The sequence below is a fragment of the Thermobia domestica genome, chromosome 6 (genome assembly GCF_964235325.1).
Source record: "Thermobia domestica chromosome 6, izTheDome1.hap1.1, whole genome shotgun sequence".
NCBI lineage: Eukaryota > Metazoa > Arthropoda > Insecta > Zygentoma > Lepismatidae > Thermobia > Thermobia domestica.
In genome coordinates, this window is record NC_137459.1 from 78,801,744 (window position 1) to 78,829,619 (window position 27,876).

Genomic DNA, 27,876 nt, shown 5'->3' on the forward strand with positions numbered 1-27,876 from the left:
AAAGAAGGGAAACTAATGCTGATATAATAACAATGTTTAGGCAACAATTCCTCAAGAACATGATAGATTAGAAATGAAAATTTTTAGTTTAACGTCTCACGATTATGCCCTTTAGGCTAAGGGAGACGATGATTAAGGCAAGTGAATGATGATGGAAAAAGTGAAGGAATAAGAAAGTGGGAGGAAACGGGAGTACCCCAAGAAAACTCACTGACACAATGTTGTCCACCATGAACTTACTTGATCGGGAATTGAACCAGGGACCCCAAATGATCAATTACAACGAGATTACTTTATGACCATTTACTTCACGAGCAACTTGAACGTTGCTGAAATAATAATAATAATAATAATAATAATAATAATAATAATAATAATAATAATAATAATAATAATAATAATAATAATAATAATAATAATGATGATGATGATAATGATAATAAATGTGGAGATAGAGAGGCTCTGTCACTTCACCATTCGCTCTTGAAAACGAAGAGCAACCCTTAAAGGGTCTTTCCTAGTAAGATAGTGAAATCGGACCTTGATACAAATTAGGTAGTTATTGACCCAAAAGGTTACGCTTGACCTAAAACTACCTAAAAAAATGACCCCCTACCCCCTCCCCTAACCGAATTATCGTATCATATATGCTCAAAATTGAATATTTTAAAATTTTGGTGGGGGTGTTCGAAAAATTTTGAAAGTTTCACAGATTATAGATACTATCTAGATGTAAATGTGCATTTTTTTTTCAAAACTATCGATGTGCATTTGCTTTATTTTTTTGCGTGTTGAAAACTTCAAAAAAAATGTAGAAAAAAAATTGTGCGGGACACGTCGCTAATTTTTGGGTTAAAAAAATTGTTAGACCGTTAGGTAGAACGTATATTTTTTTTTGGGGGGGGGGGGCTGGAATTGATGGCAACATTGTCAAAAAAACAGAAAAAAAACTGAAAACAAACGTGTTTTTCGCGCAGTTTTCTCACTGAGGGCCCCTTCAAGCAATCCTTTACCAGAGTTCACAACTTTTCTTTCTGTTGCGTCCCTTCCGATTCTGTCTTTCTTCGGCTTCTTCGATTGTGCCCGTTTCGGAATAAAGACACCAAATATATATCTCCGCAACAGTGCTTCCACTACAACCGACTCTTGCACAACGGGTTAGCGTACGCGCCTTTGGCGTGGGAGACCCGGGTTCGATTCCCAGTGAGAGCTCATGTGGTTCGGATTCCACGTTAATCAGTAGGTACACGTCTCATATTGCCTCGCTGCTGAAATGGACGCTAAACTAAAATCAACTCCTCTTGCACAACGAAATTACACACTCCTTCATTCACAAATTACCCCTTCATCTGATGAAGATTAAGTTGAGTATTTAGTAGAAGAAATTGGCTACCAAAATGATGAAAATGACGACTTTATAGATTCTCACAACCAAACACATACTTTAACAGAAAATACGTCGAGGTCCAATTTTTACCCCCCTGGAATTCCACGGGTGCTGAAAGCTAGACCCTAAAAGGGCTACGTTTATCAAAGTCGAGTGGAAAGCACGGAATCTGAGAGTGTAAAATGTAAATAATAAAGAAGTTAGATCTCTTACTTAAGGAGACGTAGTAGAATAATCTCCACTTGTACCCCACTTTCAATTACTGTGTCGCCTTTTTCAATTAGTTTCTGTACTTACACTTTTGGTACTCTATGTACATACTGTCGTTGAAGTAATGAATATTTTGATTACTCTAAGTACTCTCATTGAAGTACAAAGGTTCAATTGTAATTAAATTATTACGGCTTTTTTTTTACCGGTACTTTAGGTACAATTACTGACATGTAATTATGCTGTACCGGACTGTAGTTTCATTATTTTGCCTACGTAATAACGACCTACATATTTTTTGTTTACTTTTTTTTATATATGCGTTCCTTTGTAGAGCATGTTAAAGTGACAGGATGAATTATTTTTTGATAAAGGTTTAAATAGGAAATTGAACGAAATGGTTGGCTGTGCTTGTACTTTATGTTGATTAATTATTTTTGTGTACTTTGTAACATTTTGAATGTCTAAACAGAGCTCGCCCATATATAAAGTGATAAGTAAATGCATTTGTAATGAGGGTGTGACATTAGATGAATTGAATCGGCAGACTTTGTAGTGCTTTGAATTATAGCGACAAATTTAAAGAAAACAACATTAGTTACTGAAAATAAATTGTTTTGGGTTTAAATGAGAAAATAATGTTAATTTAGTTCTGGGTAGGGTGAACATTTTAATATAAAGGAAGTAATTAATAACGTAAAGAATTCACGCATGGTTCTTGAAGTGTATAATTAATGTCAACCGTTTGATTTTTATAGACTTTTTTGAAACGGAAACGCAATCCTTTAAAGATTAATTGTTTGGTTAAAGAACAGGTAAACTACAACGCGACAGGTTCAGGACGCGACAGGAAAATTAATTCAGAACGACAAGGGTTCTTTAAGAAAAGAGACCACCATCTGTTTTAACATAAGTGCCCGCAGGGGAGGTTGGGCGACACAGAGGATGTAATATATGAGTCACGGAGAGTGAGAGTAATAAAATCATTCTAGAATTTCGTAGAATCTTCTGGATTTATTTTCGTTGGTATATAAACTTTGATGCAAATCCAGTGGTTTCATTTGAAGAAATAAAACTGCACGATGCGTTTGAGTTGGTGGATTGTATTCTATAGAAGTTAACAGAGAAGAAGAATTTATCTGTAAGTACTGGCTTTGTGTTTCTTTTCTTGTTTTATGTTTATGTTTTCTTTTTTTTTCATATGAGAAGGGACATTGGAAATGAAATACACGCAAAACACTTGTAATTGTTGGGAGTATAGGGGACGGAAGTGTTTGTTTTTAACGGAAATTGATTGCGGATTTTCCGGCATTAAAAACCATATGACTCGCTGTATTTTTATGGAATTATAAATTAACTAAGGTGTAGTGTAATGTAATATGGAGGCTACAGGGAATCAAGATTGTTCATTGCACCGGGAATCGAATGAGTATTTTCCCAGGTGGAGAACCGTACGCTAAATATTTTGTTTGATGGAGTTTTTACTTATATGGCACTAAAATTGAACACAACATGTGACGTTGCCGGGAATCGAATCATGATCTTCCGCGCCGAAAACCAAATACAATAAAAAATAGCAAGAAATTTTGGATTGTTTGGACCTCTCCGTCAGGGCTAAACGCAGTTATTATTTTACATATTAAAACAATAGTTGCATAGACACAGAGACAGATAAATTTCAAAATAAATATGCGATTATTTTCTTGCTCATAGAATCCTAGCATCTCTTCAGAATATAAGAAGTTAGTGTTACATGAAAAGACCATTAAATGATGGGTGAAACTGATTATTTATGTAATATAGTATTAATTGTTTATTATTTTTGTGTGTGGTATTAACATTTACAGTAGGGGAAAGGAACTGGGTAACCTACACCTGCTTTAAATTTTATCTTTAGTAATATTGAACTGAACATAAGTTTGAATTTTGGTGACAAATAATACTTTTATAATTGTTAGCATATGTCAGTGGTTCCCAACCTTTTTCATTTTGAGGCGCATCTAGAAGAATGCTCAGTTTGTGAAATGCAGGAGCTGAATAAAAGCTTGGTATGTGATACTTTTGTAACCATTTTATGAGAAAATTTAGATATTTTCTTATCGTTCCTTGAAGTTACAAATAATCGTATTTGATTTGGAGTTTAGTGTCCCTTTTTAGCACCATAGTTATGTGGGACATGGACCTACTGATTAACGTGGAATTAGAATCCTTGAGCTTCAGCAGGGAATTCAATCACCATGCCAAAGGCGCGTACGCTAACAACGTAGCCACAAAGAAGATTTATTCGTGTTTAAAACCGTTACGTGAACTAAAATACGGTATATTCACCTCGTGATCTACAGCGGTCGTAAATTAATAGATAGGAATTTTGTGTTGTAAATGGGAGGAGAGTATTTGAAAATGTTATTTGGCTCAAAGTCACGTTTCAGTTTCATTAATTGAATGCCGGACAAGCGCCTTTTGTATGTATAGAGCATATGGTTTTTCACTTTAACGCCTTAGGCTTACACTTCCTGGCTATGAAAGATGCGAAACTAGTTTAAAAAGTAAAACGATTACTATGGTTTATATGAAAGAAGCACCGTGAATCAAACTTGGGCCTGCGTGTACGAAAAGCGCCCATGCTAGCCATTAAATTATCGTAATATATTAGACAGTATGGAGAACAAGAATTAGTACCAAGAATGTAATTTTACGTGCGTATGTGACATACAGGCTGGGACGTTTTTATACTAACATTATCAGTGAGATTACTTTATTTCGCTAGTATTATATATCTAGATTGTAGGGTAAAGTAGACGGGTGAAAGCGAATACTTATAAATAATTGATGAAGGGAAGAAATAATAGTGGTAGAGGGAAACAGACATAATGTTTCTTCGGATGAAAGGAAGACATTTCGTATGAGACATAACCATACTATTTTATTGAGGCATTAGATCATAGATTTTTGGAACAAGAATTTTAGATGGGGATAATGTAAAAGTAATTGTAATATGATACGGTATTAGTTAACGAAGAATTCTCTTCATTGAAATTCTGTGTATGAAATTAGTACACAGTAATAATACTGCGTACTGCAGTGGCTAAAATGAACCGAGAATAATAAGTTGTCTAATATTAATCACGTTGATTGCATGGTTTGAAGGCACTTTTTAAATATAGAAAACATATTTGTTTCTCGCCGAGCGACTTTGTATGAGAAGTGACTAGTAAGAGGAGATATATATGTAATAACACGTAGTGTACGTCAGGGACAACTTGGTGTCATCTAAACAAGGTAGGTAGCGACACCTTTTTGTTACGGAATATAAGAGATAAACGTTTATTCGGCAGCGCAGGTAACGGCATCTAATAGTGTGATTAATGTACTTATTATTAGAAATAGCCTTATATACTGATTATAGTATTTAAGTTTATGACAAAATTTACTAGCTTTGAAATTCTGTAGGATGTCTGCAAATTTCCTGTACACTAGCGTCATGTTTGCCGTCAGACACGAGGCAGTGCAGATAATAACAACTATTGGCTTAACCTTCCTATTAGAAATTACCGTGACTGAGTTACTGAGACGCCTTGCTGTTACAATAAGGATAGTAGTTTTAATTCGGTAACAATATCTACTGTATAAAAGCTGCCAGTTATACAGGCAGGGCATATAGTGAAATCTATTAATGTGATATACAGACTGAGACATGCTGTTCATTATTAGGATAACAACATGGTGCACGGGGTAAATAGAAAAATGTTTAGAATTTGTCCAACATACTTGACATATTTTGCATTATCATCAGGGTAACAGAGTTGCCAACTTAGCATAAAGTTTTATCTTTTCTTTTGAAACAGAAGGTTATTTTGGTGATTGAAATAACTAACTAACTAACTCTATGGTCTATGAAACCCGGAGGTTCAATGCCGCGTTCACAAAAGCTCTCCATTGACTTCTATCCTTAGCTAACTGCATCCAGTTTCTACTTTGTATTCCAATCTCTGCGAGATCCATCTTAATATTGTCCTCCCATCTGCGCCTAGGTCTTTTTAATGGTCGCTTTCCGAACGGTCTTCCAGTCAAGACTTTGAAAGCGTTTCTTCTTTCTTCCATTCTAGCTACATGACCCGCCCACCTAAGCCTCCTAGACTTAACGACCCTAACAATGTTGGGTAGACCATATAAATTATGTAGTTCCTCGTTATGCAGTTTCCGCCATTCCCCATCCCCGTTCCTCTTGGGTCCGAATATTCGTCTCAGGATCTTGTTCTCAAATACTTTTAGTCTATGTTCTTCCCTCAGAGTAAGTGGCCATGCTTCGCAGCCATACAGATCAACAGGCATAATTATCGTTTTGTATATTTTAAGCTTCAATAAAATTTTTTATGAAAAAATTTTGAATTGAATAACACAAATAACTCAATAACACAAATAATACTATGTGGAAAGTATTATTTAATATTTTAACGCATCCATAATTTGATGTATTCCGGTCCCGACGCACTTCCATGTATTTAGTTTTCCCTGCATTTACTTCTAAACCCATGTCTCTGCAAGCGTTTAATAAGATGATGATTGAAATTAATTGTGAAAAATAAGTATGTGATAAGACACAAATTGCTTTGAAATCACTTATTGTTGGAGTTACAAATGAGAGGAGCTAAGTTAAATAACATGTAACAGTAAGGGAAGTGGAGAGTTGCACCTTAAAATCCTTGAATATTAGAATACACTTGGAGTTCGCAACAACTGTGGCATACAGAATTTAGCTTGCAAAAGATAGATTGATGTTTTATACATATATGTGTCTATTTATCCTCTGTGGAGACATTTTCTAAAGCGCGACTGTACAATAAAACCTTCAAGTTTTATTCTTACGTTCATGATTTGTGGGACACCTGAGAATTAAAACAAATAGTTGAGGAACACACGCCATCACAAAAACCATTTGATGTATACTAGTATGGAAGCAGGGGGTTCCACGCATTAGAATTGAGTGCTCTACTCTTAAGGTAACACAACCTCTTCAATTGATCGAAAAAATCGATCCCCACTTTTCCGTTATTTTTTTCTTTGAAAGAGGCATAGTAATAATTCTGCTTGCACACTTTTGGAGGGCACTAAATTAAAAATACCGATAGGAGATATTGTTGGATATTCCTTTTTCCTCTAATATAATTTTGAACACATATATAATACATGATTATACTAAAAAAAAAAGCTTCAGATATTCGACTTAATTCACTATATTTTCTATTATTTCAGTTGCATATTTTACACTTTTTTACTATAATTCTCGTATGAGCGTTGTCCATTGCAATTACAAATGACTTGATTTTCATACATAGGTAATAATAACATTGCAAGCGTGGAATAAAAGCAAGGATAGAAATGGCAAAAGAACCCTTTAGGAGGAAGTTTATTCTGTGCTTCCGTGAATAATGAGAAATTGTTCGTGTGATATGAAAACAAGTACGTGAAAGAGAGTACAATGTTGAAACTATGGATGTGGAGAAGAATGAAGAGAATTAGGTCGCGAACCAGGCAGTTTCAGAGAAGAAACTATTTGAATAGAAACTGTATAATGCCAGGGAAATCAGAATGTCATACGCTATATCGTTGCGAAAGTTGACGAGAACAATACGATAGGTTACGGGAAAGAAAATCTTAAGATGAACGTAGTGAGATGAAAACTTTTAATGTGAGATAATTTATATATTATCAAAAGATGACCAGATCTTTGACGCACAATGTTATCAATTATAACTCGTCCATAATATATTTGCATAGAGAAATGGAAGTCATTGGTGAACGTTTCGTTATTGTCGACATTCTTTCTTACTTACCATCTTCATGTAAATTGACATGATATTATACATATAAGACCGTTTTACTTTCTCATTCTTTATCCTTTCGTCTTCTTTAATTTCTACTAATTATGTGTCACTGTGTGAATTTGATATTGAAGATTACGTTCCGTTCTCTGTCTCCGTCTTTTTCAGTTACGTTGATATTTGATGTTTTATTGCGTATCTTGCAAATGTCCTGTGCTGGAATTCCTTTAGAAGCTAATTCGTTCAGTTCTATGCATTGTACCTCTTTCTTCACATACTCTTTAATTCTTATGCTTACATATTCGTTTGTTTTCGGATTAAAAGCTTGTTGTAGAAGTTTCGTTTCTTATTAGATAATTCTAATACAATGATTGATTACATCACTATTTTTCCTTGCTCTTTAGCATATCATGAGCATATGAAAAGCATTTTAATTGTCTTGTATACCTTTTATTAGGAATATTATTGCTACTATATATATTCTCTTCATGATTACATTTCTATGATTGATCTTTATAACTTTTTAATATATCCTGTATAAATTTGACTGCTATGCTTTTCTTTCAACACTATTTTTATGGTAATCTTATAAAATATATGTATTGAAAATAAGAATAGTATATGCTTGTGCAATAATTGTTAGAAAAAAATATTACATTAATATATTCTTAGGATATACATTTATTCATAGAAATGTATCTATACGCTTAAAATGTTTTACTGTTATAGCTCAAAATAGTATTTGTTACTACATCTAACATTAAGATTGCTACTATTACTACTAGTATCTGAATTATGAAAAGTGTTTTACCGAAACATGTGATTGAGTAATTAGTACAAAGAGTAATTATGTTTGGAGTAATCTATATAACATGCTGAAGTAAGTCACACTTCAAACAATGAACTAAATAAGGCGATAAACTTGTTTGTTAGTCTACTACACGCTACAAAGACCAAGAAAATGACTTAAATGTTATTTAAGCGTAAACAATAATTCGATAAAATAAAGGTCAGAAATCAAGATAATGTTTTACTTATATATATATCTTTAACTTGCATAATAGTGAGAAAATCTAATGACTAAGGAGAAAAGTAGAAAAGAGAACATCATTATGATCTAAGCAAGAATCTGTTACATAATTAATTGGAACTTCCAAAGCACTGGCTTGTAGTTGCACAAACTATGTATCAGAAACTAATAGTAATGTTTCTGCTTTTCGAATTCATTTCTTCAGCGCTCTTTACGTTAATCAGTTGCAAGACCCTTTCTAAATCTTGAGTAAAACTGAAAGAAATATACTTTGATGATTACACCCAGAACCATACGAAGTAGTGAATTAATTGAAACTGTATTGAAAGTTTGTCTGACTTAGCTATAACCGAATCTTTTCACCATTGTCCATAGGATTACTAAACAGTTAAATATGAACACCCGAATCTTAACTGAGAAGAAAGAGAAGAGGGTAGACTGTGGAAGAGAACTTAGAAATTTATTTTTTAATGATAAATAAATAAAATTAAGGTAGAGACAAATATAGATAATTGTAATTTAAATAGAACATGAAGTCATAATATAATCTTTGAATCTATTACAGTGTTACACAACAGATATTCAATTGTTGCATTCTAATCAAGTTTCCCTGTAACCACGATTTGACTAAATTGATTGGTAAGTAACAGTATTGATACTTTTATTTTGTACAATTTACAAATAAAATTTATCAACGGAAAATTCTGTCAAAAATGGAAAATCATAGATAAATGATAAAAAAGTATTTTTCTTCCAAGTTACTAATTTTTCTTAGCGTCTGTAGCAACACTATGAACTTAAGTCTTAACATTTAACTAAATGTCTTTAATTTAATACTTATTTCTTACTGGTAAATAACCTTCCGTAATAACTATTACAGCATTTCAATTGAAGTAATATTCCGAACGTAATTGCAAATTTAATTATATTCCTATTTTTTCCCGTAACTTCAAAACAAATGAAAAAATCTTTCGATTTTGAAGACAATACAAAATTACTTATATTTAAAAATGAATGTGTTAACTTGCCGATAAGATTTGTCTAAGAACATGTAATGTAGTTAAACTTTTTAAAAAAAACTAAAATAGTTTCAAGTATTATTTTCTAAGAATGAAATTTAACAATTTGTCTTTTCATTCAGCTAGTTTACAGTAACTTTATTGTTATAGTAATTACTATTATTATTTGTTCTTAGTGTTAATTTTTTGTGTACAATAAAGGTCAATTTTCTATTTTAACTTTTAACTTTTCTAACTTTTTGCTGCTAATTTTCTATTTTCACTTTTCAACTTTTCTTGTTTTTACATTTTTTCTTTTACTCTTTTGTTTTTACACTTTCGTCTTTTTAATTTTTCTGTTAAACTTTCTAACTTATCTATTTTAACTTTTTAACACTTCGTTACTAACCTTTCGTTTGAACTCTTGTTTTATTTTTCTTTTAACATACTTTTTTGTTTTTACATCTTTTGTTTTCACTTTTTTAAGTTTTCCGTTTAAACTTTATAACATTTTTAGTAGCCACTTTTCGTTTGAACATTTTTTCATGTCAATTTTTTCTATTAAGATTTTGGGCTTTATTTTTGTATTACAATATACGTTAATTTCCCTAAGTGTAAAATTTTTTAGTAACTTCTATTGTTACAACAATGACAACAATTTTCTACTATCGTTTGTAGTCAACTTTTGTCCCTACAGTTAGCCATAACATATTTTGTTAGTATTAAACTGTTTTATTTTGGTTGAAGTTCAGTAATCTTACAGTTTATATGTATAAAAGTGTAAAATTTACAATTTTTAATGTACGTTTAATTTTTATTCGTGTAGTCTTTTGTTTATGATAGAGTAAAACATTTTCTATAAAATCAGAAACATTTTTTACGGAAAGACAGATTATAGAGTAGTACAAATACAATTTTTTGTCTTTATAAACACATGAAACTTCAAATAAAATGTATTGATCAATTTGAACTATTATTAATTAAATTGAAAATGCTATTATTATAATTAAATTAATGAATGATAAATACTAATTAGGAATATGTCATGTGTTGTTTTTCTATATTACATATTTATTGTGCATATAACATTTTACGGGAACGAATACGTTATAATTTATCGGAAACCACGGGTCCGTTTCCCGATACTTTTGTTATCTTCGGTAAACTTCAACTACTTTGACTTATAAACTTTGTATTTAAAACATTACCTTCGATAATAACTTTCCTTTTTTGAAATTTTGTATCTTTGCTTCGTTAATGCTTGTTTTCACTTCGGGAAAGTTCGGGCCTTCAGCTGGAGAATGTTTGGGTCTTCACTTCGAGAATGTTTGGGACCACTTGGGGAAATGTTCGGGTTTTCATTTTGGGAATGTTTGGGTTTTCACTTCGGATATGTTTGGGTTTTGACTTCGGGAATGTTCGGGTTTTCACTTTGGGTATGTTCGGGTTTTCACTTCGGGTATGTTCGGGTTTTCACTTCGGGAATGTTCGGGTTTTAACTTCGGGAATGTTCGGATATTTTAGGGTCTTGTAATGGTATAAAAGTGACACATCTCTGTTGAAATTTCAGTATATGTCTGCGCTTGAGTAGTATCTACTCTATATTCCGTGATACTTGGTAATTCACCGAACGTCAAAGTTACCCTTTATCGGCAAGTTCAGGAGCATTTCCCGATACTTCAGTCATCCTCGGTAAATAACTCATTTTCTATCGTAGAACTTTCGCTGATACTCTGCCAATGTAGTCTTGTTACGCTTAAATTCAGCTGATACAGTGTTTAGCTTAAATTCTACACGTAAATCAGAAATCTAATATAACAAGATAAAGCAGATACAGTAATTAAGAGAATTGACTTAAATTACTGTCTATGTTAATGTTCTGATTAAACGCTATTATTATGTAGCGACAACAACAAATTATTTTTCTTATAGATTCATTCTCATTACGAATCAAGAAAGGGCTATTCAGTTCACTAATATTATCAAGTACTAATGTAAGTAATTGTTTGATGTTTTAGAATACCTTTATATTTTGCATCAAATTTTATTTTTTATTTGATTAAAATTACAACTAGTTCCATTACGTAGTTAATATTTTGATTACTATTATCGTTCTAATTACTGTTCAATTCTTATTACCATTACGAATTTCAGAAATATTTTGATTAATATAGCATATATTTCTTGCTTACCATTTGTTTTGAAATATTGTTCTTAAGTGATTAATTTATTCTTACAGATGGACGCCATTCGTACAATCAATACCATATTGGATTTCATAGAGGCTCGAGACTACTTTGACGCTGAAGAGGTCTTTTTCTCATGGGAAATTGTGACGCGATGCCATGCCACTGGTGTTAGAGTTGACAATCTTAAATATTTTAAATTGCGGCGTGCGTTATATATTTACTACTATGAAACTCAAGATGTTGTCCTCAACAGTTGTAAGACGGCAAAAGATATCATTGATCTCCATGAAGCTGGATTTTTTAAACATGGAGAAATAAGAAAACAGGCGACTGAAAAACTAATGCAATTGATATCGGATGATAAAATTTCTGATTTAACTCTATCTGACTTTGTTGAATATATGAGGGACACTGTGAATTCACTTAGTCCTACGTCAGACACAGTATTTTTTGGTACGATTCCATTAACATCTTCATTGTATGGTACTGGTGGTAAACAATCTGATTTTCATGTTGTCAAAAGTACATCTAAGCATTACTCCTACTTTGGTTTACAAGGTAAGGAAGTAACTATTAGGTCTGATTCTAAACTTATCAAAGATCCGGAAACGCACATTCGAAATCTATTTGATTTCGTTATAGACAATACGCTTAATGATGTTGACAATGACACGTATGTTGGTATAACTATTGAAAGTTCTGCTTGTAATCTAAACAAACCCATATTCATGTCATGGCGACTCAAAGCGCAATTAAACCCTGATGTACTCTTCTCTATAGTGGAGAACACGTTAAACAGTAACGAAGAGTTTCTTTTTGCAAATGAAGTTACATTTAAAGTACATATCGTTGACCCTCGTAAAGGAAGAGGACGAATTCGTGGTAGTAAAAAATATGCTGATTTAATTACTTACCTAGAACAAAATGTAATTCCTGTGGAAAACGATGTGTACTGTCTTCCGGAGAGCATTATTCTTGGGAAGACTAAAGCTGATCATAATCGTAAACAATTATATCGTCTTAAGACAAATCCAAAACGATTGTTAAGGCAAGCCAAAATTCTATGTGCAGATGTAGAAGTAAATGTGGTGAATAAGAATGGGTGTACTTTAGATGACGTGAAAAAGTTTCAAAATCATCTGTTACCTGAATACCAAGTTATTGTTTACGAGAAAAATGCTATGACTCGAGAATTTAATGTATTATATCCTGGAGTCCACGCTGGAAAGCAAATTTATATTTTATATGAAGATCAACATTATCAGTTGATTACAAATATCAGATCACTCTTAGGGAAACAAGGATACTGTCATCATTGTTTGGAAGCTTATCATCATGTACAAGATCACAAATGTGCATACAAATGTACGTATTGTGAGAAATATCATGAAGTGTCTTCCACCGATAATATAAAACGCGAATGTACAGATTGTCACAGACTGTTTCCTACGGAAAAATGCTATATAAATCATAAAAGTGTAACAGAAAATGGGAAGAGTGTATGTAACAACGTCAAAGTTTGTGTTAAATGTTGTGTTTTATATGATATTCGGCGACGTAAATCTCCACATACATGTGATGAACGATTTTGTAAAACGTGCTATAATCATGTCGAGCGCGATCACGTATGTTTCGTTCAAAAAGCAACACCATCTCATGTAAACGCATTTTTGTATATTATATTTGATGTAGAGACGATGTTACTCGATAAGAATGATCGTGATGAACAAGAACACACTGTTACTTTGGTATATGTAATGCATCTTTGTTCGGATTGTAAGAATAAATCCTTAGATGATCCATGCCTAAACTGCGGAGATAAAGATGGAATCCGTGAGTTTTCCTTTAAGAGCATGGAAGACTTCATACGTCACGTACTCATGGATCGACCAGCCTTTAAATCAATTGTGACGTTATCTCATAACGGCAGTAAGTATGATATGATTTTCGCGGCTAAGACATTGATCGAAAGTCAAAATCTTTCACCTTCAATAATAGCACAGGGACACAAAATTATTGAGATGAGACTATCAAATAAAATTATTTTTAGAGATACTTTCCTGTATATGGGTATCAAATTATCAGCACTCCCAAAGACATTAGGCTTAAATCAAAATTTAAAGAAGGGATATTTTCCATACCTATTTAATACAAAGGAAAACCAAAATTATGTAAGAAAGATTCCTGAGTTACATTACTTTGACCCAGATTCACGAAGTCCGGAAGAAAGCAAAGAATTAATAAGTTGGCACAAAGAATGTATAGAAAACAACATGCAGTACGATCTGCAAAAAGAAATGTTCGATTACTGCCGCAATGACGTTAAAATCTTAGCGGAGGCAGTGATTAAGTTCTCTGATTTAATTGAAGAGAAAACTGGTGGACTCCAGTGCTTTATCTCAGCAAGCACTATTGCAAGTACTTCAATGTTAACTTATCGGTCAATGCATCTACCGGAAAATACTATTCCAATTATTCCACCCCTTGGATTTGATCATCGTGACCGACAAAGCCTAAAAGCGTTGCAATGGTTACGATATATGGAACGTACCAGAGGTACGAAAATCGATTATTCCGCGAATGGATTGGAAAGACGTTTCGGTAAATACAAAGTCGATGGGTACGAGAGTAAAACAAACACAGTATTTGAATTTCATGGATGTTTTTGGCATGCCTGTAAAATTTGTTATGCTAATCTTCGTCATACAAGTCTTGATTCATCTTCAAATCATCGTACAACCATGCAAGATCGATATGAATCAACGATCACAAAAATCGAGTATTTGAAAAAACGAAAATTTAATGTTATTGAAATATGGAAATGTGAATGGGACGCAAAAGTAAAATCAGACAAAACAATACAAGATTTTATTAAAGATCAATGTGATGATCTTGTTGATCATCTTGTCCCTAAAGAAAGTTTCCATGGTGGCCGTGTAGAATGCTATAAGGCACTGCATGAATGTAATGATGACGAGACTATCTCTTACTTAGATGTTACTAGTCTTTACCCCTGGGTAATGGCTCGTAAACCTCTCCCAATAGGCAAGCCAAATATTCACAAGGGACCATTTTTTCCAGACATTGAAAAAATCCATGGTCTGGTAAAATGTACTATTCTTCCACCATCCGATTTATATTTTCCAATCCTTCCTTACACATGGAATGGAAAATTATTATTTGGTCTATGTCGATCATGCATGCAAGAAAGTAATATTGGAGAATGTACACATTGTGAAAGTGATCGCGCCATTACAAGTACCTTTTGTACCCCTGAATTACATAAAGCAATGAAATGCGGATACAAAATACTGAAAATAAAAGAAATTTGGGAATTTGAGCTTATGGGTTCTGAAGATGACCATTCAAATAGTTTGTTTCGTAATTATGTAAACACATTCCTTCAAATAAAACAGGAAGCTTCAGGCTTCCCTGCAGAATGCACTACAAAAGAAAAACAGGAAAAGTACATTGAAGAATATTTCAGACATGAGGGAATACAGTTAAATTATGATAACATAGAGTACAATCCCGGATTAAGATATATTTCGAAAATATTTTTGAATTCGCTGTACGGAAAATGGGGGCAAAGAACAGATCTTTCACAATCTGTAATCGTCGATACTCCCGAAAAATTTATGTCGTATCTATATGCACCACAATATGAAGTGCAGTCTGTAATACCTATAGAAGAGAAACATGTAATTGTAACATATAAAGACAGAGAAAATGAAAACAAACCAAGCAAATTTTCCAATGTTGTGCTTGCAGCATTCATAACATCATGGGCAAGGGTTAAACTTCACGACCTTCTGACTACTGTTGGACAAGACCACGTACTGTACTGTGACACAGATAGTATTATATTTGTTCAACCACGACATGAAAAATCTAAGCTTAGAATAGGGTCTTACTTAGGAGAATTAACAAATGAGGTTCCAGAAGGGTGGGAAATAGATGTCTTTATAGGGTGTGGAGCAAAGAATTATGCATACAGAATGAAAAACAATCACACTGGAGAATTCGATTACGTGTATAAAATTAGAGGAATTACTTTAGATTCTAGGGCACGTCAAGTAATTACCTTTAAGCATTATTATGATTTAGTACAGGAAAAAATTGAAAATAAAACATTGTTGAATCCACGTAAGATTACTCGTAAGCCCGGATTTACTATAGCTACAAAACCTGAAACTAAAATGCATAGAGTAGTAAACAACAAGAGACGCCGATTAAATCCTCACAGTAAGACAGACTATAGAACGTTACCCTATGGATACCGAAGTTAAAGTCTTACTTAGTGAGTCATAATGCACGGATGTATGTAAATCTTGACCTACAACCAATGAAAATTTAATTTTACACATGTGAAAAAAAATGAAAATGTTTGTAATAATCATACCTGTTGATTCAACTTGATAATATTTTGTATATGATATAAAATTACATGGACATTTTCATGTATTAAATAATGTGTACGTATCATATTAATTATTAGTCAACTGTACAACAATATTATATGTATATAAATATCTTGATTACCAAATGTATGTACCTTAAATTGTACTCATAATGGTAAATGACAAACACATATTATACAATATTAATTACTTATATATATTTAGTAAATGTATATTGTTCTAGGTGAGACTCATTTTTTGAATAACTACATATGCAATTCATGTTTTTTACTTTCTAACAATATAATTTCAATAAAAAAATGCAGCTTGTAAAAGTTGTTTTATTTATTTCAACCTCATAATACTCAATCATTTATATGATTTTTCAAAACTCATGCTAAGTCTATATACAAATCGAAATGATTCTTCATTTAAAAAATATATTTATGCAAGAGGTCAACATCGCACAAAATAATTCTAAAAGATCGCACAAAATACGATAATTTCTACCGAACAATTACAAACAAAAATAATTAATATTTCGCGCATAAAAATATCAATTTCATATATAAATATAGGAGAGTACAAAGCGATTAAACTAAGCAGGTTTAACCTTGGAAATGGTGCTCAAATAAGAAAGTTCCGCGCAAAACATCCAAAAAGGGTGAATATGAAAGGTAAGTAAGCTTTACACATACATTATTATCAAAAATACTATCATACCTAACGGAATATCACAACTTTGATTCAAATAAAGGGTACATTACGGGTACTTATGAACTTCAATTACAGTCCGATAATGAAATTACATACGCGAAATGCTAGATTACATACGAGTAATGAGAGTATATATATTTAAGGTTACATACATACAAAAAAATGACACAGTAAGTAAACTGATAGTACGGAAACTAATTACGTTCAATGTTACGTACGCAGACAGGCGCCACTGAAGTAATGAGACTACAGTCCGGTACAGCATAATTACATGTCAGTAATTGTACCTAAAGTACCGGTAAAAAAAGCCGTAATAATTTAATTACAATTGAACCTTTGTACTTCAATGAGAGTACTTAGAGTAATCAAAATATTCATTACTTCAACGACAGTATGTACATAGAGTACCAAAAGTGTAAGTACAGAAACTAATTGAAAAAGGCGACACAGTAATTGAAAGTGGGGTACAAGTGGAGATTATTCTACTAGACGTAAGTCTAAATTGACTAAGGGAAATCGATAATATCTCAATCTCACTGTTAGTCTTTCATCCGTTTGGGATATCCGCATCTTCTGGTCTGCTTTGTCAGCAAATGTTTAGTCATAAATTTCAACAAGTATATGGATATTGATTAGTAAAATAAGATGAAATAAATCTTACGTGTAAAGCTTATATTTTATTATTATTATTATTATTATTATTATTATTATTATTATTATTATTATTATTATTATTATTATAGAAGGAATCTAAAATATTAACGGTTTGGACTTTGATTTTTTTTTCACTTTCAGTCTAATTCGAATTTGTGAAAGACGTAATCTAAATCTAGAAGTAGCCCAGTATTACTCAAAGGGTTATAATTCCAGTAGTGTTATCGTATTACGTGAACAATGTAGTTCTTTTCATATTTCTGAGGAACGACTAAGCACCAAGGAATTATTCAAACACATCCTCGGAGCCGAGAGCGATGAAATGTTACTCTTGTACAGGGCATGTCCTTTAGCAAATAGTGGGCCAGCGTATATCCGTAAAACTTTGATTTTGCTCTCCCCTAAAAAAAAGTCTAGAACAAAACCTGAATGTGAATACCCAAATACAATCTATAAACGTGACTTTTGGGTTTATCTATCACAAGACGAACAATGTACACTATATTTGAAACTATGAATTCGATAAAGGGAACAACGTAGTCTAGTAGGCAGAGCATTGAACTAGACGTCCGCGTGGTCCCGGGTTCGATTTTTGGCCTGTCCTTCCCAATTTTCGGCGTCCATCCAGCGTTGAGTCAAACTGGGAGAAACATGAAGGAAAGACCTCAGGCACTAGGTCTAGAAAGCTCCTGATACACCTCTTACAGACAGCGCGCTGACCGCGTTTCCGCCGCTAGAATCAGCGTAATTAGCCTGTCGCTAACAGAGGGCGATGGACGCTAACAGATGGAGTTTCGGAAGTCCTCTAGGAAATCAACGTCGATGACCTTTAGAAAAGTCGGAAATGCACCGTAACGGTTTATCGTTATCAAACACTACAAATTTAATATTTTCGGGAAAGCCGTTAGGTGAAAACGGTACAACTTCTCAAATGAGTTTTCCATAATTTTGCCTTGAGTTATATTGCTGTCCATTCGTTTTATTAAAATAACAACATAAAACAACTTTATTTTACGGTATTTATACTGACTTACGTAAGAAACACATGAATTCTGTGAAAGTATAACATTTGTTTTATGAGTAATATTTGTTGAAAGCTGTTAGCATGTTAACAAAACACTTAAGACAAAAAAGTTTTAAACATTTAAGATCCACTGGCGTACCACCAAAACATGTTAATTGATTTATTAACAACATTATAAGTCGTACGTACCGCCCCTACAACTGCAGCTTTTGACCTTGACAATACACTTCTTCATCAAATGCAAATCTACAACCGTAACTTTGACCTTCAGAATACACTCTGTAAAGAAAAAATAGCGACACTTCCTCGGATATGGTTTTCACAACATACATTAACCAATATGAGTTTTTACATGAATTGCTGATAATATTACAAAGCATATTCTTAATAAGTAGTTCACTCTTAATACTTGCGCCGCAGTTTCAGTTTTTTCATATGCATATAATGAATTTATATGCATATATTAGTAGCTATGTGTGTTTTCAGCAAAAACGGCTGTGGGAAGAATTATACATAAAAGTATGAAAATCAACAATAATAGCACAAAACCAAAAATGTAATTTCTTAAGAGTAAGACATATTGTGTACGAACATTGAGAGATACAATACATCAAACTAGATTTCGTATGTGGACCATGGGCTTTAGGAAATGCAGGGGAGTCGTCGAGGCCTTTCGGCGACAACGCTATTGCAAAATGTAACCTTGATTTCATGGAATCACTCCCGGATTACCTGTTTCGTGAGTTCCATTCTATCCGAAATAGTTGTCTATTGAGTCTTCTGCTCATATTGACCCAAACTTTACATGTCAGGTGAGTTTGGATGCCACACGAGTCTTTGAATAGTCATATTCTTGCACCACGTATTAACGATTTTCGTTCATTGACATGAAGCATTTACGTCCTGGAAAATGAAGTAGTCCATATCTTCTTCAGGAAAGTTATCTTTAGCTGTTTGAAGAATTTTACGTACCAGAATTTGAAGACATTTTTGTACATCAAATGACTCTTCACCTATATCCATTGACAGCGAAGCAAGCCCATACCATCACTCAGTAACTGAATATTTGCATCTCTTAAACAAAATCCGTATCAAGTTTCCCGCTCATTCGTATCCACAACTTCACACCCCTATCGTTTCCCACTATTTTAAACTTTTTTCAAAGGAGAAAACAACATGCTTCCAGTTGTCATAAGTCCAAGTAGCATATCGCCTCACAAACGTACGTGTTGAAGTCTTCTGTGCTTTTGTTAGTTTCGACTTTCCAGGCGTTTTTTTTTTCTTCGTAATATCCTCCTCATACAGTTACGACAATACAGTCGCAGGAGTGACTGCAGTTTCAAGATCAAAACGATTTTTGGCGAAGTCATTCCTTGATTCTGCAGTGCTATTGATTTTATTTGGCGATCTGCTCTGGGTGATGCTTTCTTTTTTTTATTGCACTGTTGACGAAGGGATTATTTCTTATACTATTTTTGCTTGTGAATTACTCTTTCTGCCGTCGAATGGTGAATTTTGAGTATTCCAGCCATCTCCCTTAGAGATGTAACTTAGCTGCGCAAAGCAAGAAGTATGTCTTGCTCACGTGACGACAAGTCACATTTCTTACCAACCATTCTTGTTTACAGTCCACATGTAGTAACATATAATACAAAAACAACGCTGCACAACAACAATATTAGCACTTGACAGTGTTGGGCAAAATCAATTGAAATCAATTGCAATTGATCAATCAATTGAAAGTAATTGCTCTGAAAATCAATTGCAATTGATTTCAATTGCAATTGATTTCAATTTGTAATTGACAATTAATTTCAATTGCAATTGAATTCAATCATAAAATTTGCAATTAAATTTTCGTCAATTGTTAATTGTTAATTGGTCACCAGGCAATTGAAACTTTTAATTGTTAATTGTCAATTGCAAAGGGTGCAATTGAAACATTTAATTGTTAATTGCAATTGACAATTGAAACTAGTAATTGTTAATTGTAATTGTTAATTGTAATTGAAATCAGCAATTAAAACTGAAGATAAGAAGATGTGTAGATGTGTGTGTATTGTGTTGTCCACTTGTTACTGTTTTACATATTTCAAATAAGGTACTTATAAGAAATGCTGGATACCTACCATCCCTTCCCCCCTGGGAAGAAAGCCAGGAAACTAAGTATTTTTTAAAATATATTATGTTTATGGTTCTATCCCCCTCGAAAGAACTCTATATGCCCGTCATGCATACAATAGGAATGGGCACCAGCGAGTTCGAGCGAGTTTTCTTTAAAACTCGACTCGACTCGAAGCAGACATCTTTGAGCTCGACTTGAGATCTCGGCTCGAAAAATTTCCCCCAACTCGACTCGAATTCGGATCGAGTTTCCAGTCGAGTCGAGCCAATTCGAGCTAAATTCTTTGTGTAGTTCCAAGTACTATTATCTTCAAGTATCCTACATAGACAATATAATAATCAATGATACTACTACTACTACTACTATAATTAATTATCATTATAACACCGTGTACCTGTATAAACATGGAATATAGGCGGTTTGTATCGGAATACTAAAAATTAGTTGACTGTCGATCTTGGTCGTCAAGAAATCTTCAGGAGGCAAGGACATCGGTCACGAGGTTCTTGGTTTGAGTTCAGGAGGAGCAAGTATTCGGGCTCGAGCCAAAAATTGTTAGAAGTTATGGGACTCCAGCCAAACATGTTCAAAACTGCTCGACCCGGGCTTAGGGTTGTCAACAGCTCAAGCGGCTCGCTCACAGCTTATTCACTTATCGAGCCGAACCGAGAAGTAAGCCGAGCCAACAGCTCATCCAACCGAGCCAGCTCCAGCCGATGGCTCACACGAGCCGAGCCGAATTGAGCTGATTGCTTACCCCAACCGAGCCCGTTCGAGCCATCGGCTCAGTTGAGCTGACTCGAACCCAGCCTATGGACTCGTTTCAACGGAGCTGGTTCGAGCCATTGGCTCCAATCGAGCCGAGCCGATGACTCGTCTTTACCGAGCCGGTTCAAGCCATTGGCTCAATTGAGCCCAGTCGATGGGTAATCCCAACCAAGCCAGCTCAAGGTGTACGCTCAGTTGAACCAAGCCGAGTCGGTTGACATCACTATTCCGGTTGGGCTTCTACTTTGGCTAAAAAATTGGACCGTGCAGTTCTCAGCCTTGATGGTAAGAACTACAAAAAATGATAAGAAATCTTTAGTTTTACGTCTCACGCTTATGCCGGATAGGCAAAAGGAGACGGTGATGATAGGAAATGAATGAAATGAAGAAAGTGGGAGGAAACGGGAGAACCCCGAGAAAATCCACGAGCACGGTGTTTGTCCACCACAAAGTACAAACTGCGCGAGCTGGGATCGAACCAGGGACCTCAAGCACCGGAGGTGAACGCTCTACCACTGACCCACCGCGCCAACTGGTAAGAACTACAGTATATACTTATATTGGTGCTCACGGCGTCATTAACTTGTTCCGCCACCAACGAATTTCAAGGTACTTTGTTCTGCATCTTTTGTGCGTGTTTTGTGTCGCTTTATGCGCCTATTCCCACATTTTGTGCATCACCGGAAGTGGGTCAAAATGGGCCTACAAATATGGCGGAACAAGTTATTGCTCTTCTGCCACCAATGAATTTCGAGATTGTTTCCTTCACATCGTTTTGTGCCGTTTTGTGCGTCTACTTCCGTTTTGTACGTCGTGGGAAGTGGGTTAAAATGAGTCCCCAAGGTGGGACGAAAACGATCAAGAGTTCCGCCACTATTAAATCTCGAGGTCGTTTATTTCACATCGCGTACCCTTTTGTACGTCTATTTCGACGTTTTGTGCGTCACTGGAAGACGGTCAAAATGGGCCTCGAAGGTGGGACGAAAATGACCCACTGCTCCGCCACTACCGAATTTCGATATCCTTCCTTTCGCATCGACTACTGAATTTTCGTGCTGTTTCGTGCCCCCATTTCCACGTTTCGTGCGTCACCAGAAATGGGTCAAAATGGGCTTCCAAGGTAGGACGAAAATGACACACTGTTCCGCCACTATCGAATTTCGAGGTTGTTAATTTTACATCGCGTACCCTTTTGTGCGCCTATTTCGACGTTTTGTACGTCACTGGAAGATGGTCAAAATGGGCTCGAAGGTGGGATGAAAATGACCAAGAGTTTCGCCACTACTGAATTTCGATATCCTTCCTTTTGCATCGACTAGTGGATTTTCGTGCCGTTTCGTGCCCTTATTTCCACGTTTAGTGCGTCACCGAAAGTGGGTCAAAATGGGCTTCCAAGATGGGACGAAAATGACCGAGAGTTCCGCCACTATTAAATCTCGAGGTTGTTAATTTCACATCGCGTACCCTTTTGTACGTCTATTTCGACGTTTTGTGCGTCACTGGAAGACGGTCAAAATGGGCCTCGAAGGTGGGACGAAAATGACCCACTGCTCCGCCACTACCGAATTTCGATATCCTTCCTTTCGCATCGACTACTGAATTTTCGTGCTGTTTCGTGTCCCCATTTCCACGTTTCGTGCGTCACCAGAAATGGGTCAAAATGGGCTTCCAAGGTAGGACGAAAATGACACATTGTTCCGCCACTATCGAATTTCGAGGTTGTTAATTTTACATCGCGTACCCTTTTGTGCGCCTATTTCGACGTTTTGTACGTCACTGGAAGATGGTCAAAATGTGCCTCGAAGGTGGGATGAAAATGACCAAGAGTTTCACCACTATTGAATTTCGATATCCTTCCTTTTGCATCGACTAGTGGATTTTCGTGCCGTTTCGTGCCCTTATTTCCACGTTTTGTGCGTAACCGTAAGTGGGTCAAAATGGGCTTCCAAGATGGGACGAAAATGACCAAGAGTTCCGCTACTATGGAATTTCGAGGTCGTTAATTTCACATTGCATACCCTTTTGTGCGCGTATTTCGACGTTTTGTGCGTCACTGGAAGAAGGTCAAAATGGGCCTCGAAGGTGGGACGAAAATGACCCACTGCTCCACCACTATACCTACCGAATTTCGTGGTCCTTCCTTTCGCGTCGAGTAGTGAATGTTTCGTGCCGTTTCGTGCTCTTATTTCTACGTTTTGCGCGTCACCAGAAGTGTGTGAAAATGGACGTCCAAAGTGTGACCAAAATGACCCATTGTTCCGACACTATCGAATTTCTAGGTCGTTTCTTTCGCATCGTTTAGTGATTATTTTTTTAAAAGTTTTCTGTGCCTACTTCCTCGTCTTGTGGTCACCGGAAGTGAGTTAAACGGGCCTTTAAAGTGGGAGTTAAATGGCTCACTATTCCGCCACTATCGAATTTCGGGGTTGGTTCTTTCGCATCGTTTAGTGTGTATTTTGTACTGTTCTGTTCGCCTACTTCCACGTTTTGAGCATCACCAGAAATGCGTCAAAATGGTCCGAGAAACTAGAGCCATTGTTCCGCCACTATCGAATTTGGGGGGTCGTTTCTTTCGCATCGTATAGTGCCTGCTTTGTACCGTTTTGTGCTCCTATTTCCACTTTAGTGCGACAACAAAAATGGGTCAAAATGGCCTACAAGTATAGCGGAATAACTTAATGCTGTTCCGTCACCATCAATTGAGGTCGTTTCCTTCACACTTTTTATACATGATTTGTGTCGCTTTGTGCATCAGTGGAAGAGGGTCAAAATGGACCTTGAAAGTGGAATGAATATGTCTTTCTCTGCCATATTTGTAGGTCACCTTTGACCCACTTTCGTTGGCCTACAAAACGTGAAAGTATGCGCAGAAACGGTATAAATATGCACTAAACAATGCGAAAAAAGCGACCTTGAAATTCGATACTGGTGGGAGAGTGGATCAGTTTTCTTCCCACATTGAATGCCCATTTTGACCCACTACCATTGATTCACAAAACGTGGAAATAGGCTTACAAAACGGTAGAAAACACGCACAAGACGATGTGAAGGAAACGACCTCGAAATCGTTCCTGACGGAACAACATTAACTTGTTCCGCCATATTTGTAGGATAACGTTGACCCATTTCCGGTGACGCAGAAAACGAGGAAATAGGCGCACAAAACGACACAAAAATGGTAATTTAGCTTAATTACATGGAAATTTTAAGTTTGTAAGCTTAATTATATGGAAAATTTTACACATTTTTCCTTTAAGTTGGTCTACTTTACGTTGATTTGGGACTTTTAAATTGTATTCATTTTTCCACTGAAAAATATGTATAATTCAACAAGTTGATTTGATTTTGAGTTGCTTTTGGGGTTTAACGTCCCGGTCAGCAGCGAGGCTATATGAGACATGGACCTACTGATTAACGTGGAATCCGAACCACATGAGCTCCCGCAGGGAATCGAACCCGGGTTTCCCACGCCAAAGGCGCGTACGCTAACCGCTTAGCCACGGAGGAGCTCTATGATTCAACAAGGAAATATTTATTAGTTATAATTATAATAATTATATATTTATATATAATTGAATTCATTGTAATTTGGTCCATAACAAACACTTTACCATTTCGTACTAGCTGTTATACCCGTTCTTCGCACGAATCAGATAAAATATCAATGTAAACAGATTGAACAACGGGAGAACAATTAAGAAACATTTCTAACATTGGATATATTTTGTGTGAATATATATCCAACAACGTACATGTGCTTTCATTGGGAAGGCCGATGGGGCTGAATTTGAACGTAAACACTATCGGGGGTGTCACTATACGTCTGAGCAACCCCGATAAATATGGATTCGACACAAATTCTACTACTTTTACATGTCCCGGTGAACACTCCCTCAGACCCCCTTGGTTCGTATTGTGAAACAATCTCCTCTGGCCCCCACCAACCCCCAACTAATACCACGAAAACTATGAATGTGACACTAACATCTGCCATTTTCTACTACTTTTTACATATGCCTGTAAAAATCCCTATAATCCTCTGGTTCCAATTTTGAAAAAAACAATGCCTCTGGTCTGCAGCCGATGGGGGCTGTATTTGGAAGTCAACGCCTGTGGAAGTATCACCATTCATCTCAGCGACAGCTAAAACTATGGATTTGACACTAATATCGGTCACTTTCCATTAGTTTTACATGTCTCGCAATTCCCCACCCCCGGTGACTCCCGGCCCGCATACAATGCTGGCTAAATTTGAAAATCATCGCTAATGAAAGTATCACCATTAATCTCAGCCACCGCGAAAACTACGGAATTGACATCGGTCATTGTGGATTATTTTTACATGTCTCGTGATCCCCTTCATAATGCCCCCGTTTCTTATCTGATGGGGGCTAAATGTGAAAGTAAACGCGGTCTTGAGTTTTACCAATGAGCTCAGCTACCCCGAAAATTATGAATTTGACATTAATATCAGTCATTTTCGATTATTTTTTTACATGTCTCGGAATTCCCCCTCTGGTGACCCAAGGCCCGCATACAACGGTGGATGAATTTGAAAGTCATCGCTAATGGTAGTGTCACCATTGATATCAGCAACCGCGAAAACTATGGATTTGACACTAATATCGGTCATTTTGGATTACTTGTACGTTTCGGTATTTCCCCCTCCCCCCCCCCATTGACCCACGGCCCGTAGCAGAATACGGTGAATTTGGAAGTTAATGCGATCGGAGTTTCACCATTGATCTCAGCGACCGCGAAAACTATGAAATCGACACTGATATCGGTCATTTTCTACTACTTTTACATGTCCCGGTAAACGCCCCCCTGAGACCCCCTGGTTCGAATTTTTTCGAAAAAGCTTTGCCTTGGTGTGAAACCTGGACCAAGGTATGTTTGACCAAAATTTGGTAACTCTCGGTCGACTTGTCTGGTCCCCAGGCCGGTCCCGGTAAACGTCTCCTGGAGACCCCATAGTAAGGAATTAAAAAAAAAAAAACTCTTCGTCTTGGTCTGGGGCCTAGACCAAGCTACCCGTGACCAAATTTTGAAAACTTTCGGTCCACTCGTCCCGTCCACAGGCCGCACAAAGATAGACACACAGACACACGAACAAACTATTTTATTTATATTAGAAAGGTCAGATCCGCTGTTATTGTATTAGTGCGATACTTGAGCGATTGATCGTAGAAATTCAAACTCCGATTAGTGATAATTTTATAGGCTTGTTTTATTACAAGTTTAAACTCTTTAGTCAGCAGAGAAGAGGGCGTGAATCATGGGTCAGAGTTGATGACAATGGGTTTTGGCGGGTCTGTGGGTCACAGTGGGTAAGAGTGATTTTGTGGGTGGTGGGTCAGAGTGGGTCACGGTGGGTCGTGGGTCACGACGGATGGTGAGTCAATTGGTCGTGGCTAAAGTTTTCATTGCCCCACGCCCTCTCTGAACTACAGTGTTGAAAATTAATCAGTGAAAATCAATTGCAATTGATCAATCAATTGAAAGTAATTGCTGTGGAAATCAATTGCAATTGAATCAATTGCCAATTAATTTCAATTGCAATTGAATTACAGAATTCAATTGCAATTACTTTCCACTGCAATTACTTTCAATCAATTGATCAATTGCAATTGATTCTCCTTTTTTAATGGCCAACTGCAATTAACAATTAACCATTACTTATTTCAATTGTTAATTGCAATTAACAATTAAATTTACAGATTAATTGTTAATTGTTAATTCAATTGATATTTGCCCAACACTGGCACTTGACACTGTTCAAATAATGACAAAGCATATAACAATCACAAAATGCTAATTACCTGGGCCTACACATCACAAATGCAATGCAGAATTCTCACCCTAATAATTTACGAGACGATCTCAGGTGCCATCTAGAGAGAATATTACTGATACGTAAATAATTAGTAAGTGCATTGTACACCATAGGTGTCACAGATAATGCAAATGAATGATCACACTCATAATTTCCTTCTATTCCTCTTCTAGCCGGCTGCAACTATGGTTTTCTGTTTAAATTACCTTGAGAATTGAGGTGTCGCTATTTTTTCTTTACAGAGTGTACAATTCTTCAACGAACGCAAAGCTACAGTCATAACGTTTGACTCAGAGAATCCAATTTTTCAGTGAATGCAACGCTGCCACCATAACATTTGACCTTGAGAATTCAATTCTTCAACGAATGCAAGGCTACAGCCGTAACATTTGACCTTGAGAATTAATTTTTCAACAAATGAAAAGCAGCAACCATAACGTTTGGCCTTGAGAATCTAATTCTTCAACAAATACAAAGCTACGGTCATAGCGTTTGACCTTGAGGACCCAATACTTCAACGAATGCAATGCTACAACTGTAAGTTTGACCTTGAGAATTCAATTCTTCAACGAATGCAAGGATACAGCCGTAACATTTGACCTTGAGAATTAATTTTTCAACAAATGAAAAGCAGCAACCATAACGTTTGGCCTTGAGAATCTAATTCTTCAACAAATACAAAGCTACGGTCATAGCGTTTGACCTTGAGAACCCAA

The 27,876-nt window shown here is 35.6% G+C and overlaps 1 protein-coding gene across 1 annotated transcript in view; it reads left to right on the plus strand.

The window, feature by feature from the left end:
• LOC145687213 (uncharacterized) overlaps positions 1-27,876 on the plus strand; it is an 82,781-nt gene that overhangs the window by 52,783 nt on the left and 2,122 nt on the right. The window contains exons 2-3 of the mRNA XM_081760684.1: positions 11,687-15,102; positions 17,549-17,784. Coding sequence (XP_081616810.1) covers positions 11,687-15,102; positions 17,549-17,784 — 3,652 coding nt within the window. The remainder of the gene's footprint in view (positions 1-11,686; positions 15,103-17,548; positions 17,785-27,876) is intronic.